Below are 14136 nucleotides of genomic sequence, written 5' to 3'. Positions count from 1 at the left end.
CATCAGAAATATGTAGGCTAAGACCATCCATTGCAAGGATGAATAAAAGGGGCGATAATGAACAACCCTGCCTGAGTCCCCTGCCTGCTCGAAAAAATGTGGTTGGGTATCCATTTATGATAATAGCAAACTGAACAGAAGTGACACAGGCCATGATCCAATTTATTGCCTGAGCTTGAATACCGATCTTGTGGAGAACCAGCCTCAGGTATCCCCAGTCCAGATAGTCGAATGCTTTTTTAAGGTCGACTTTCATAATAGCAGCATCAAGGTGTTTCGACTGGATGGAATGTATACATTCCTGCGCTGTGGCAACAACGTCGTGTATTTGTCTATGCTTAAGAAAGCCAAATTGTTGAGGAGAGATGAATTTGGACAGAATTGGCTTCAAGCGGTTTGCTATAGATTTGGATATGATTTTGTAGACAAGATTACAGAGCGATATGGGCCAGAAGTCAGAGAATGTATGAGGGGATTTCTTTTTAGGAATAAGAGCTATGTATGTGGAGTTTAAGAGGGGGTGGACCGAGCCCAGAATGCAGGATTCTTCAACCAGGTTAATCAGATCGGACTTGAATAAATCATAGAAGTGTGAAAATATTTCCACAGTCCAGCCATCGGGACCCGGACTTTTATCTCCCTGGAAGGAAAGAATGACTGCGTGAATTTCCTCTGAAGTGACTGGCTGGAAAAGATCTCAATTAGCCTCTTCCTCGAACATCAATGGGAAACGAGAAACTCCCCATATTAACTCTTCTGGGTCCCCCGAAGGTATCTGGGCAAAGGCTGATTTGAAGAATGAGAGGGCAGCCCTACTAATCTCTTCTTGGGATTGAAATTTTGTGCCAGCCGAATCATAAATCTCCCAGATGGAGTTTTTTTTACGACGGGAGTTTGCAAATCTATGAAAAAAATTTGTATTCCGGTCCCCCTCCTTCAGCCAAGTGACCCAACTTTTAAGCTTCCAAGTCGTCTCCTTAATAAGCAAGATTTGTGATCTTCTTTTTTCAAGGGACAGAATTCTGGATCTGGTGTTTGGATTGAGAGAGTGAGTTGACATTGACTTGTTGATAGCGTCCAACTCCTGATCAATCCCGCTAAGTTCTCTTCTGAGATGTATTTTCTTATCCCGTTCCCACTTTTTTGTTGCAATTCGAAGAACTTTTAGTTTGTCTAAAAACAAACCCATATGAGATGAGGAGGAATTAGGAACAGAGGTCCAAGTGTCTTTTACTAGGTCGGCATAGGAAGGGTCTTCTAACCAGACTCTGTTGAATTTGAAGGGCAGTCCCCTTCTGAAGTCTTGTTGTCTCCAGTGAAGAATGATAGGGCGGTGGTCAGAGATATAGCTGCTGATAATTTCGGATGATACCAATCTGAGTCTTTCAATAAGCATATCATGAATGAGAAACCTGTCCAATCTTTTAGCAATATATGAGTCCCCTGATCTTCCATTATCCCAGGTGGGGGCAATGGAGGATGGGCTGATGTCTACCAGATTGTGATCCAGAATGATGGATTTAAGAGAGTCTGCCATGGGGTCGCCACGACATTTGTGACCCCAAAATTCATGGTCCCCAAAAGTACAATTTAAGTCTCCAGCCAGGATGAGAGATGGCAGAAGCAGGAGATCCGAATCCACCAATCGATGCCAGAAATGCTCTCTGTCGCGGAAAGGAGCATAGATATTTAGGATATGGATATTACCCAAAAAGCTGCGGATATTACCAGCAAGAAAGATGCCAGAAAAACAAGAGAAAGCCCGAAGCCGGACCCGGTTTGGATCCCAGATGGCAATCTGTCCTCCAAATAGCCCAGAAGCATCTATGGCAGCCATGTGCCAAGTTGGAAACATTCGACGAAAGTATCCAATCGATTGTACAACGGGGTGCATAGTTTCTTGAAGTAGGATGATGAATGGACGATGGATGGTGAATAACTCCTTCAGGGCAAGATATTTGGGAGCCGCCCCAAGCCCCCACATATTTAGGGAAAGAATAAACGTCATTTGGGTCGCTTGTTGGGCTGTCGTGCTCCAAGGGCCCGAGATGATGATTCGGCAATGGGAATGTCGATGAGGGAGGGTGCCTCCGGATGACATGGGACAATAGGATTACGGAGGTGGCCATGGAAGTGTCGGCTGTCCTTAGGCTTTTTTTTCCTCATAGTAATATTTCCCCCAGATGTTGGGCTAATATGGGGAGAAGTTGGGTTCGAGGGTTTGTGTATGGTAAGGGACCGGAGGTCCAAAGATTTTTTTTTGCAGAAGGAATTCCACATCACTGTCCGCCGAATTTGTGGGAGATGTGATCGGTGTGGAAGGGGAGGAAGGATTTGGCTTTAAAGAGGCCGATTTTGAGGGAGTGGTATGGGGCGATGATATAGCCCGGACATAACAAATATGAGTCGTTGTTAGGGGGTCGTTTATGGAAGGCTGAGGTGGAGCATTTGGTGGAGGGGATGGAATATCGAGGTTGAGGTTAGGTAGATCAATAGGGGTGGAGGTAGTGTGAAGGTCCACGTCATCCGAAGGAGGGAAGGATGTAGCATGAATAAGCGATGAAATTGATTGATTTTTCTTAGAGAAATGAGGGGAATGGGGGATCGGAATACCTGAGAGATGTGGAGTACTTTTCCCGCGGGGGGGAGTCTCCGAGCCACCGAGAGCTCTAGAAGATATTCCTTTTCCAGAAGCTTTGTCGCGGCCTGATTGCAGAAGAAGGGTGAGCGCTCCATCGGCGGGGGCAGTGGGCCAACAGATGACCAGTCCGGTGGCAATTTAAGCAGCGGAATGGAACCCCCCAATAGTCCAGTTGTTGTGTAAGCATAGAATCATTCCAACTTATAGATATGTGGTCAGGAAATCCACCCCTGTAGTTTTTTTCGATAAGGATCCAAGCAACTCGCTTGTCAGGAGCTCCCAGACAACGAGGATCCACATATACAAATTTACCAATAGCGTCCCCGATATCCTGAAGAGTCTTTGGTGACCAAAATTCGATGGGGAGCCCTGGTAATTTCACCCAGATTAAATTGTTTTGTGGAGTATCTCTTAAGGGATTAAATCCGAAGTACCAGGAATGCAGGGCAAGAAAGCTGCGACCATTTACCCAAGGAGAGTTGTGAATCTTCTCCAGATCCTCATGACATAAGAAATGAAAACTATACCAACCATTAAGCAATCTGACCACCGTTGGCATGTAGTCCAGAAGAACATGCCATTTAGAATGCAGCCAAGCACGCATGGTCGGATCATCCATCTCAGAAAAATACCATTTTCCAACTAATGCGCGATTTTGCAGACTGGAAATTCTATTAGAGAGGTCTTCATATCCAAAAGACAGACATGGAGCAGGTTCAAATATTTTAATAGCATGGGCGGGGTGGCAAGGACGTCGATTGTGACCCAAGTGTGGAAGTGCATGCAGAGAAGGTGGTGCATTGAGGCCATGTGGCAGTGATGATGAAGGGAGGGTGCCTGCCTCCTTGGCATGGATAGTGGTCCCCCCCCGAATCCCAGTCGGCTGCACAGTTGGCATGAGCAGTGGGCTCATCATGAGTCCAGTCAACCATTAATGTGGCGAGTGAGGTCATTCCAAATGACCGTTCGGCTTCCAAGGTTGCGTGGATGAGGTCGTCATTGATAGCGGTGTCAGAGTCTGTCATCACCATGATTGATGGAGAGCATAGAAGGGATGAATACAACCGCGAGAAGAGGACGCGACAGAAGCAATGTGTCTGGAGGATGGAGAAGGAGGATCCTTCCTGAACAGGGAATGTCTAGGAATTCCCCCAGACAGAAAAAAGGACGTCCCAATGCCTCGGGAATGTTGGAGAATGCAAAAAAAACCTTAAATGGACGCCGCCATATAATAATGCTATATCAGGAAATTTAATAGGGATATGGAGCGGAGAATATAAATTTTTTTGAAGGTCAGAAGGGGAGATCCGAGGTCTGCAAAGCAGGATCACCTCTGACAAGTCAGAGATATTTGGAGAGATCCAACACACAGCATAATCTACGTGTCAGGTACTAGGTCGAGATTTTTTTAAAATTGCCGGATTCCGGTAGGGTAATGCCGGAGAAATCCACAGAGAGGGCACGAAGGATGGATACAGGAATAATGGCGGATATGCAGAATACAGCTGGGAGGTGAAATGTGGAGTTAGTATGCTTGTGTTAAATAGTTGTCATCGCAACAGCAACAACAACAGCATCCCAGAAGAGTCCACCAACAAGAACAAATTTTGAATCCTATAGAGTGGCAAGGCTGAGAGATTATGAAAGAGTTTTTCCAGCGGAGAAATAGAGAGCTATAGCTAGTCGTATGGAAACATTCTAAGTCGAGAACGAAAGATCTGGTGCAACAAGATTCACTCCAAATGAGCATGTGAATTGGGAGATGGGGGGAAGAAATGGAGTTTGATGATACACAGAAGAATGTATATCGAGATACAGATAAGAATGAGAATGTGCAGAATTTCCCAGAGTGGGGATTCAAGGAGGGTAAGGATAAAATTTTTCATTATATGAGATGAACCCAGAAAAAAGAACAGGGAAAATCACATTATATCAGCGTTAATACAAAACCCAACAAACAAACGGTGTATTATACCCATAAATCACAATTAGCGAGCAAATAGCGAAAACAATTCAATTCCCAGACAGTTCAGAGAGATAATGAAGACCGTTCTATGGGTTAAACCCAGAAAAAACTGGGTGATTTACACCCAGAAATCACTTTTAGCATGCAAACACCTGAGAATATGGCTCAATAGAATTGATGGGGACATACCTATAAAGTGTTGTTTTGTTTATCGGTCACAGCATGTCCCAGTCGTCCGTGATGTAGTTCGAAAAGGAACCGACCATGGAAAACACCATCTACCAAGGTGATCAAAATTGGAAACCGTTTATGGGAAAAAAAACAGTTTAGTGTTGGCAATCCTGGTAGAGGACACTGAAAGCCCAGTGGCCAAGCGATAGCTTTGCGTCAGAGATGGGAATATACCACCCGCTCAAAATCCTGAGACACTAAAGCCATTAGTTTTTTTTCTTCCTTCCTCGAAAGCTTAACAACCTTGAACAAACACCTATCGCCTGGACACTTTGTTATAATAGAGGAAGGTTACATGTTCAGGGATTTCACACCAAAAGCTTGGCTAGGAACCTAGGTGGTGGAGTTTATTATCATGGCGGCTTATCAATTGCTCTTTCGCAGTAATCACCACAATAACCCACTCACCTCTTTAAACCTCTCCCTAAGAATCTAGTGGCATCAAGACAATGATACAGAGAATGGAACCAAAATCTATGAGCACAAACTCCAACATTGCTCGTTGAACTCCACACCAAGCTTTTTATGCTTTGCAATCCGCATATAGGGAATTATCTCCTCCTCTTGTCATGTCCTTCTCCGTGGTAAGTTTTTCTCCTCTTTAGCCAAGTTTGTCTTCTATGAATTTAGTGCGTCTCAAAGAACAAAAACTCCCTTGGTGTTTTTTCCTACTCCCTTCATGTATCCCGGAGAAAAAAATGTCCCCTTTGCTTCCATTCCTCTACGTAATCTGTGAGAGTGATGGGGATGGGTGTGGTTCTCTGCCCACACCACCCAATTCCATCTCCTTTGCCCACACCACCTAATCCCATCTGGTAACTTCTCCCAGCGCAAGTTGGTGGGTTGGTCAGCCAAAGTGTTAGAAACTTTAATGTGGTTAGTTATGGCTTGTTCTTGGCACGCAAAATGCTATCTTCCATTGTTATCTCACCTGTTAGGAGATTCAATTTTCCTTTAATTAGTATCTCAGATTTTAAGCCACGATAGCTAGAAATCAAGCAAGTTTCCCTCCAATTGTAGATCGGTAAAGTAGTCCTCTCTTTCAATCGGGTATTTAATTAATTTATAATATATTTTTGAACATCTTGTCTCAGCTAGTCGTTACTTCCACGATTAGTTTCACAATCATATTTACAAAAAAATTTGGGGACAAAGTGTTGTAAAATAGCAAGAGCCCAGACTTAGTATAATGTAATGCTAAACTTAATATAATGGTTCCTTGATTATTTAAGGTTCTTAATTTAAGACAATTTCGAGAAGTATGTAAAGTATTTTGGCTTTTCTAATACTTTTAAAATGGTGTTGAAGGCAATATATGTAAACCTAAACTTTTTCCCGATATTGCGGATTTTAAACATGATATATATCATTAAAGTTAAATTTAATATAAGATCAATATTTAGGTTAAGGTTAATATGTTACTAGTATTTTTTTAATTATAACAGAGAAATTATATCTTAAAATTTTATTTTGAAAATTTATACTAGTTTAATTAATTTAAAAATTTGAAAATACTGATTTTTTTAAGATGTATCATATAAATAGCTTTAACTTTAAAATTAGAACTATATATGTGATGGATCTTTAAAAAAAATGATTATAATAGAACTTACAAAAATCTCAATCATCTATATATATATATTATTTAAATAAAACAAAGTTAGAGAAAAATATAATTTTTTTAAAGGAAAAACAAAAAAACATATGTAATATACCATGCGGTTTTGATGCATTGTTATTTAAGAGAATGAATATGTTAGAGTTGGTATTTCTAATGGTTCATTTTCTTATGAGCTAATTATGGGGAGTTGTAAGGTCACATAGGGACTTGCATCTACTCAGTTCTCGTAGTTATCCTTAATCGACATTGAGGCTTCCACCATTACTATATAATGGAGGGGAGATCTTCCATGTACTTTTACACAACAATGTGAGTAGTAGAATAGTCTTACATGGTATCAGAGTGGGTGACTCTTGCCCTGAAGAATTTTGTTTGAGTTTCTTGTTTTTATGATTTTCAATAGGGTTTATGTTTCAGTGAGGTCTCAAAATTTTCCTTGATATCTATCAAATCTATTAGATTATTTTTATGATTAGATGAGGTTTAATCTCACTTGCTTGTGGGTTAGTCATTCAGATTTACGTGGTCACTTTCCTCTTTCTCCTTCTCAACAGGAGAGATCAACACCTCTTATCTCTGATCTGAAGCAGATTCCCTTTAGGTATTTTTCTTCAATCAATAGTTTAGTGTTACATTGCAAACTTGCATTAACAAATTTAACAATCGATGAAGGGAGAAAGTTAAATTTGTATCGTAAGTTCTGATTAAATTTTCCTTTTCTAAAGTTATTCAAGTTGATGCATAAATTTTCCATAATCAATTTTCCCGCAATTTCTTTTAAAGAGAACAAAGGCCTATTAAAAAAAGGACAAAGGTGTTTTCTTTTTTTATTTTGCCCTCTGTAAGAATTTACAGGGTAAGTTCCTCGGACAAAACACCAAAGGAAACCGCTCACAAACAGATCATAGATTAATACACCAGTATTCTTGACGTGGTTAAAACCCTCAAAGAGGGAAATAGTCCACGACATGAGCCAATGCGACAACTTCAGGTAATTTATTAATAAAAGAATGAAAATTTACATAAGCTTCTCTCATGAACGGTCACCCTACAAATGACCCTCCATGTTCTTTAAATAGAGATCATGGACCAATCAAGTGTTAAGCCACGGATCAAGCGTCGGTAATACTGAGGAGAGAATGAACCGTTTGATCACTTCATGTCTAGAACATATCGTGATTGTCGGATTGTAAGTTACAAAATTACATAGTAAAGAAACACACTTTACCTAACTCTAAACTAGACCAAGTTATACTTAACTATTTCCTATGTGTCGGAATATCCTAGCATCCCCCCTTAAGAACACCTTGGGATAGGATTGAAGGATGTACAAATATGACACAATAGGAGAAGGAAGGAGGCATTAGAGCCTATCCCCCCTTAGTGACAACTTCCTGAACTCCAACCTTTAATCTAAGTTTAGTAAACTTCGCCTCTATGAGAGCCTTTGTAAAGATGTCTGAAACTTGATCATCGGTTGAACAATATTGCACTTCAAGAACACGGTCATGAATGAGCTTTCTGATGAAGTGCATGTGTAGTTCAATTTGTTTTTTGCGCTGATGTTGGACTAGATCTTTGCATAGTTGAATGGTACTTTGATTATCACACCAAAGTGTAGTCGGATGTTGTTGTTGAAAGCCAAACTCTTACAGGATCTGACGAAGCCACAATGCTTCCTTACTAGCTTCTACGACATCACAATACTTTACTTTTGCTGAAGAAAGAGAAATGAAACTTTGTTTCTTGCAAGCCCATGTAATAGTTCCAGAACCAAGAGTGTAGATATAACTTGCAGTAGACTTCTAATCATCAGGGTCACCAGCTCAATCAGAATTAGTGAAACCAACCAATAGAGGAGATGCTTCTCCACTGTAATGAATCCAAAACTGAACTGTGCCTCAAACATAACGAATTATTCTTTTAGCTGCTTTCCAATGACTATCATGTGTGTTTTACATAAACCGAGAAATAATGCCAACAACAAAGGAAAGGTCAAGATGGGTATGAGTCAGATACAAAAGTTTTCCTACAAGTTGATGGTATAAGGTAGCATCAACTTCAGGGGATGTATAAGTGACTGAAATTTTGGCTCCAGACTGAAAGGGAGAAGGGGTTGACTTACAGTCTTCCATGTGAAAATGGTGTAGAAGATCACATGCATACTTGGACTACGAAAGGGAAATAATTTCCTTGGTTTGCAAGACTTTAAGACCAAGAAAATAATGCAAGTGTCCTAAGTTTGTCATTTCAAACTTATTTTTAAGTCTAGACTTCACATGGTTTATAAGGTTGGGATCATTATGAGTAACGATAAGATAATGAACATAAAGGACAAGAATGATAAGAGACTTACCCACTTTCTTAGTGGAAACAGTATTGTCAAAATTAGACCTAGAAAAGCCAGTATCTAGAAGAAAGCTATCCATTTTGGCATACTGAGCCTGAGGGGCTTGCTTGAGACCATAAAGGGATTTCTTAAGCCGAAATACAAGGCTGGATTTTCTTTGTATAAAGCTAGGAGGTTGTTCCATATAGATTTCTTCATGCAAGTCCCCATGCAAGAAGGCATATTTAACATCCATCTGATGGACTTCCCATTTGAAAGAGGCAGCAAGGGAAAGAACAAGGTGGATAGAGTTCATTTTGGCAACAGGGGAGAAGGTTTCAGTATAGTCAATGCCTTCAACTTGTGAAAAACCCTTAGCAGCAAGACGAGCTTTATGTTTATCGACTTTTCCATCTGGTCCAAACTTAGTTCTGTAAACCCATTTGCATCTAACAAGTCTTCATCCCTTTAGAAGAGGAACAAGATCCAATGTATCATTTGCCAATAATGAACGATATTCTTCATTCATAGTTGCATCCCAATCTAGATGTCCTGAAGCTTCTGAAAAGGTTTTAGGATCATAATTCTGTGAAGCTTGAGCCAGTAAAGAAGAGGCTCTATCAAACTAAGAACGTGTGCGTTGCTGATCTATAGGATCACCTGCAAGAGCACCTGCTGCATCCCGAGTAGCATGGACCCATTTCGGAAGTTTAGGAGTTCAAGGAGGATTTGGAGAAGGTGGGTAAGGTTTCTCATCCTCGCTGTCATCATCTGAAGAAGAAATATTTTTAGAAGTAGAAGGGATAGAGAGAGGTGGTACAGCCACTGAACTACGCTCGTAGGCCGATATATTTTCAACAAAATTTACATATCTTCTAATGATAACATATTTAGACTTAGGTGAAAGAAGTCTATATCCTTTTATATCTTCAGAATATCCAACAAAAATACATTTTTCACTCTTAGGTTCTAATGTTTTATGTTTCTCATATGGAATATGGGCCCATGCTTCACTTCCAAAAACATGAAAGTGACTTACATCTGGTTTAATTGAGCTCCATACTTCTTCTGGAGTGATATTCTTTAAAACCTTAGTAGGAGTGTGATTTACTATGTAATTTGCACAGTTAATTGCTTCTGCCCAAAAATTAAGGACCTAAGAGATCCTAGACAGATTTTAGCTATTGGTATTGATGATGATTCTACAAGGTTGTATAAGTTTAACAACTTTGGGTCATCAACTCTTCCCTTGGTATTTGTTGCTCATAATGATGAAGTGAGCAAACTTTGGCATGAGCGATTTGGTCACTTGAACTATTGCTCCCTTCAAAATCTATGTAAAGAAAATATGGTGACAGGTCTTCCTATGGTATCTTGCAGAGATGGTGTTTGTTCCAGATGTGTACTCGAAAAACATCATCAGGATAGTTTTGAAAAATGTGCCTCTTGGCACACCTCAACCCCTTTACAGCTTGTGCATAGTGATTTATGTGGTCCACTTCCAGTTGTTTCATTCTTTGGCTACAATTATTTCTTAACTTTTATTGATGATTTCTCCAGATGCACTTGGGTATACTTCTTAAAACTCAAGAGTGAAGTCTTTAACATGTTCTTGGCCTTTAAGGCCTTTGTTGAGAAACAATCTGGACATCAAATTCTTAAGCTAAGATCTGATAATGGCAGAGAATATGTTAACAACAAATTCATCAACTTTTGCACTGAGCATGGAATTCAAATGCAACATACTGTTCCATATACTCCACAACAAAATGGTGTAGCTGAAAGGAAGAATCACACCTTAAAGGAAATGGCTAATTGTATGCTTCAATCTAAAGGACTTGGTCTTAATTTTTGGGCAGAAGAAATTAACTGTGCAAATTACATAGTAAATCACACTTATACTAAGGTTTTAAAGAATATCACTCCAGAAGAAGCATGGAGCTCAATTAAATCAGATGTAAGTATCTCCAATTTTTAAAGAAGTATACCATGTAGGAATTTACATGGTAAGTTCCTCAAACATAACACCTAAGGACACCGCTCACAAACAGATCATAGATCAATACACCAGTATTCTTTACATGGTTAAAACTCTCAAAGAGGGAAACAGTCCACGGCCTGAGCCAACGCAACCACTTCAGGAAATTTATTAATAAAGAAAGAAAATTTACATAAGCTTCTCTCATGAATGGTCACCCTACAAATGACCCTCCATGCTCTTTAAATAGATATCATGGACCAATCAGGTGTTAAGCCACAGATCAAGTGTTGGTAATACCAAGGAGAGAATGAACAGTCGAATCACTTCATGTCTAGAACATATCGTGACCGTCGGATTGTAAGTTAGAAAAGTACATAGTAAAGAAACAAACTTTACCTAACTCTAAACTAGACCAAGTTATACTTAACTATTTCCTATGTGTCGGAATATCCTAACACCCTCGTTAAATTTTTGGGAAGTAACCATTATTTTGGGAAAAAAAATATTGAATTTTTTTACTCGGTTAAAAGGAAAATTGAGAAAAAATTATTGATTTGGGTAAAAATAAAAATATGGGAAAATATTATTGACATTTTTTCTTACATAAATTCTTGGCATTTTTTTCACTCGGTAAAAAAAGATTTGGGAATTCTCTTGTACTAAACCTGGGGTTATGAAATGCTTCCTTGATTTCCTAGCCATGTAAATCTAGTTAGATTGATCTGACTTGTGTCATTCTTGGAGGTTTAAAAGCATCTTTTGTTATCGTTACCAGTCTTGTTTTTTCCAACTTGGTTTTTTCAATATGGTTAAAAGAATGTAGGAGCTTCTTGAGAAGAAGGCATCAAATCAACTTTGTAAAGAGGTTCTTCAGTTACAATCAGTGTTAGTTGTTTTGCAAGAAAAAAACGAAACTTTTAAAAATAGGTTGCAAACTTCAATCGCTGAAAAAATCAACAAGATTGAACATTTGGAATCAACCATGGGAAAATATCTCCATATGCTTGCAGACGAATTTTAAGAGAATGTTGAAAATTAGAACACGAAAAATCTTGATTTAAATTTCCCTTGAATTAAATTAGGAGAAATTCCACATCACATGACAACTTGTACGAATCAACTAAGTTAAATTGACTTAGTTGGTTTAGTTAATTATAGTTGAGAGTCTAACTTGAGTCATGTAGAGTGGTTCCTACTTTTTAGGATCCCTGATTGTGTTTATTTTGAGTTGTAATTAACTAACTGAGTTTATCTGAGTTAAATCTAGTTAAACTAGTTCTAACTGATGAAAGGACTAGGAAGGATCAAACAATGGGGTGTGTTCACTAGTGATCAATCAGTTAACTGTTAAATCAAACATAAATAACTCATGCATGTTATATATGAGAGTTACCCAATTGAGATCAGAGTTCAAGTATCAGTTGTATAATCATCAAAATTGTATAGGTGGTGCATGCAGTCAAAAGAAGGCCTAAGATGAATTGTGTATTTGTGGATGGGGATTTCCATAATTAATAGGGGCTAATTACCAAGAAAACAATGCAAGAAAATAGGGACTTGGGCAGGCTTGTTTTGGGTTAAGTATTGACAAGAGGAAAATTTTTTAGTAGTGAGACAAACAGAGATAGTGAAAAGGTTGTGCAACTTGAGCAAAGCATTGTACTCTTCTCACATTTTTTGATCTAATGCAATATACATATAGGAGGGGTTTTTAGCTAAGGCTTTCACTAGTAAATTATTATGTAATGTGTTGATTAAATTCTCTCTCTTTTATGCTTCATGAATTCGCGGTCATTTATCGTTTCCGCAAATTGGTAAAAAAGATTCAAGTATATTGTTTTAGCAAATTAAAACTAGCAGTTTGAATCTATGTGGATCTTCTACATGATATCAGAGCGAGAAACATTATAAAAGAGAATAACATGAGTTTGTATTTTGCAGGTGAAATCGAATTTTCAAAATCATTGTTCAAGAGTCAACAAGATGTCATTCACTAGGTTGAGTCTCCTAATGCCCTTGAGGGCAATTCAAATAATATTTCTTGGAAGGACATGATGGAGGCAATGTTGGAAGACAACGGGATGAAGGAATTCATAGATTCTGATATTCCTATGCCAAGTCCAACCACTGATGCTCAAGATGTGGTGAATTGGAATAAATGTGTGGCAAAGGTGGGAAGGATCATACTAGAAGGAGTTAGAGATCATATTATCTCAAACCTCCATGGTAAGGTGACTCCATATGCAATGTGGAAAGCCTTGACAAACCTGTTTCAGAATGGCAGTGACTAAAGGAAGTCAGCACTAAAGGACAAGATGGGAAAGATCAAGAAGGAAAAATGGAAACTCAATACCAAAGTACTTGACCAAGTTCACTCAGTGTTAGGATGAGCTTGGGAGTGTTGGTGTTAATGTTGTTGAGGATGATCTGGAAAGCCTAGCACTTCTAGGCCTTCCCAAGAGCTGGCACAAATACTAGTATTCGGTAAATGGGAGGGACAAGCTACCATAGTGGGAGTGCTTATGGTCTGACTTGGTGCAAGAAGAGATCAGGCGAAGCACCATAAATTGAACCTCCTCCAAGCAGGACGACGAGGAGAATTGTGCCTTGGTTAGAAAGGTGAAGAAAGGGAAAAGGAATTCATCCCATTCCAAATCATATTCTAGTTAGGTAGGAAATAATAATGACTTTTCGAAGATTAATGTTTTCACTGTCATGAACTGGGACACTATGCCACGAAGTTTCTACAAAAGAAGGCCGATGAGAAGCCCTCAGGAGGAGTGGTAGGTGAAGCCCTTGCTTCATAATTCGACTTGGATTTCACACTCATTGCTTGCATGGTGACATCAATGATGGGTTGTTTGTGGTGTTTGGATAATGGAGCCTCATTCCATATGATCAACAACAAATATTTTTTCAGTGACTTGGAGGATAAGGACCTCTAGATGCATATCAAGATTGGAGATTATGGGAGGTACAATGCAACCGGGAATGGTATTGTTACTTTTCAAAGGGAGACTAGTTCTCCTCTCACATTAAAATATGTTATGTATGTTCCAAGTCTAAAGAAGAACTTTGTTTCAGTTTCCATGTTGGAATACCATGGCTACAATGTGATATTTATTAAAGGAAAGGATTTCCTTTGTCACATAGCCACAATAAAAGTGAAGAAGATCAGGGTTCAGGTGAAGAACCTCTATAAATTGGATGTAGAATATTGTTGCTGCCTAGAGCATGAAAGAAAAGAAGATGCAGAGTTGAGACATTAGTGAGTTATGGCACATGAGATTGGGCCATCTACACCATGGAGCTTTGAAGATCATGTAGCAGATTTCTACAACACTTCCCAGGGGTGCACTAGAGTAGA

At 39.1% G+C, this 14136-nt stretch overlaps 2 protein-coding genes across 2 annotated transcripts; both read right to left on the bottom strand.

Moving 5' to 3' along the window:
- Positions 1–697: 697 nt before the first annotated feature.
- LOC149212233 (uncharacterized) lies at positions 698–1837 on the bottom strand. Its single transcript, XM_089388596.1, has one exon. It carries the CDS (start codon positions 1835–1837, stop codon positions 698–700), a length of 1140 nt encoding a protein of 379 aa, XP_089244722.1.
- Positions 1838–2669: 832 nt separating this feature from the next.
- On the bottom strand, positions 2670–3260 carry LOC149212232 (uncharacterized). The gene has a single exon (XM_089388594.1). It carries the CDS (start codon positions 3258–3260, stop codon positions 2670–2672), a length of 591 nt encoding a protein of 196 aa, XP_089244720.1.
- Between the last annotated feature and the right edge of the window lie 10876 nt (positions 3261–14136).

Source organism: Pinus tabuliformis, chromosome 1_1 (assembly GCF_031772625.1).
Source record: "Pinus tabuliformis cultivar Carrire ecotype Pingquan chromosome 1_1, CPIR1, whole genome shotgun sequence".
Lineage (NCBI taxonomy): Eukaryota > Viridiplantae > Streptophyta > Pinopsida > Pinales > Pinaceae > Pinus > Pinus tabuliformis.
This window is presented reverse-complemented; position numbering and strand designations above follow the sequence as displayed.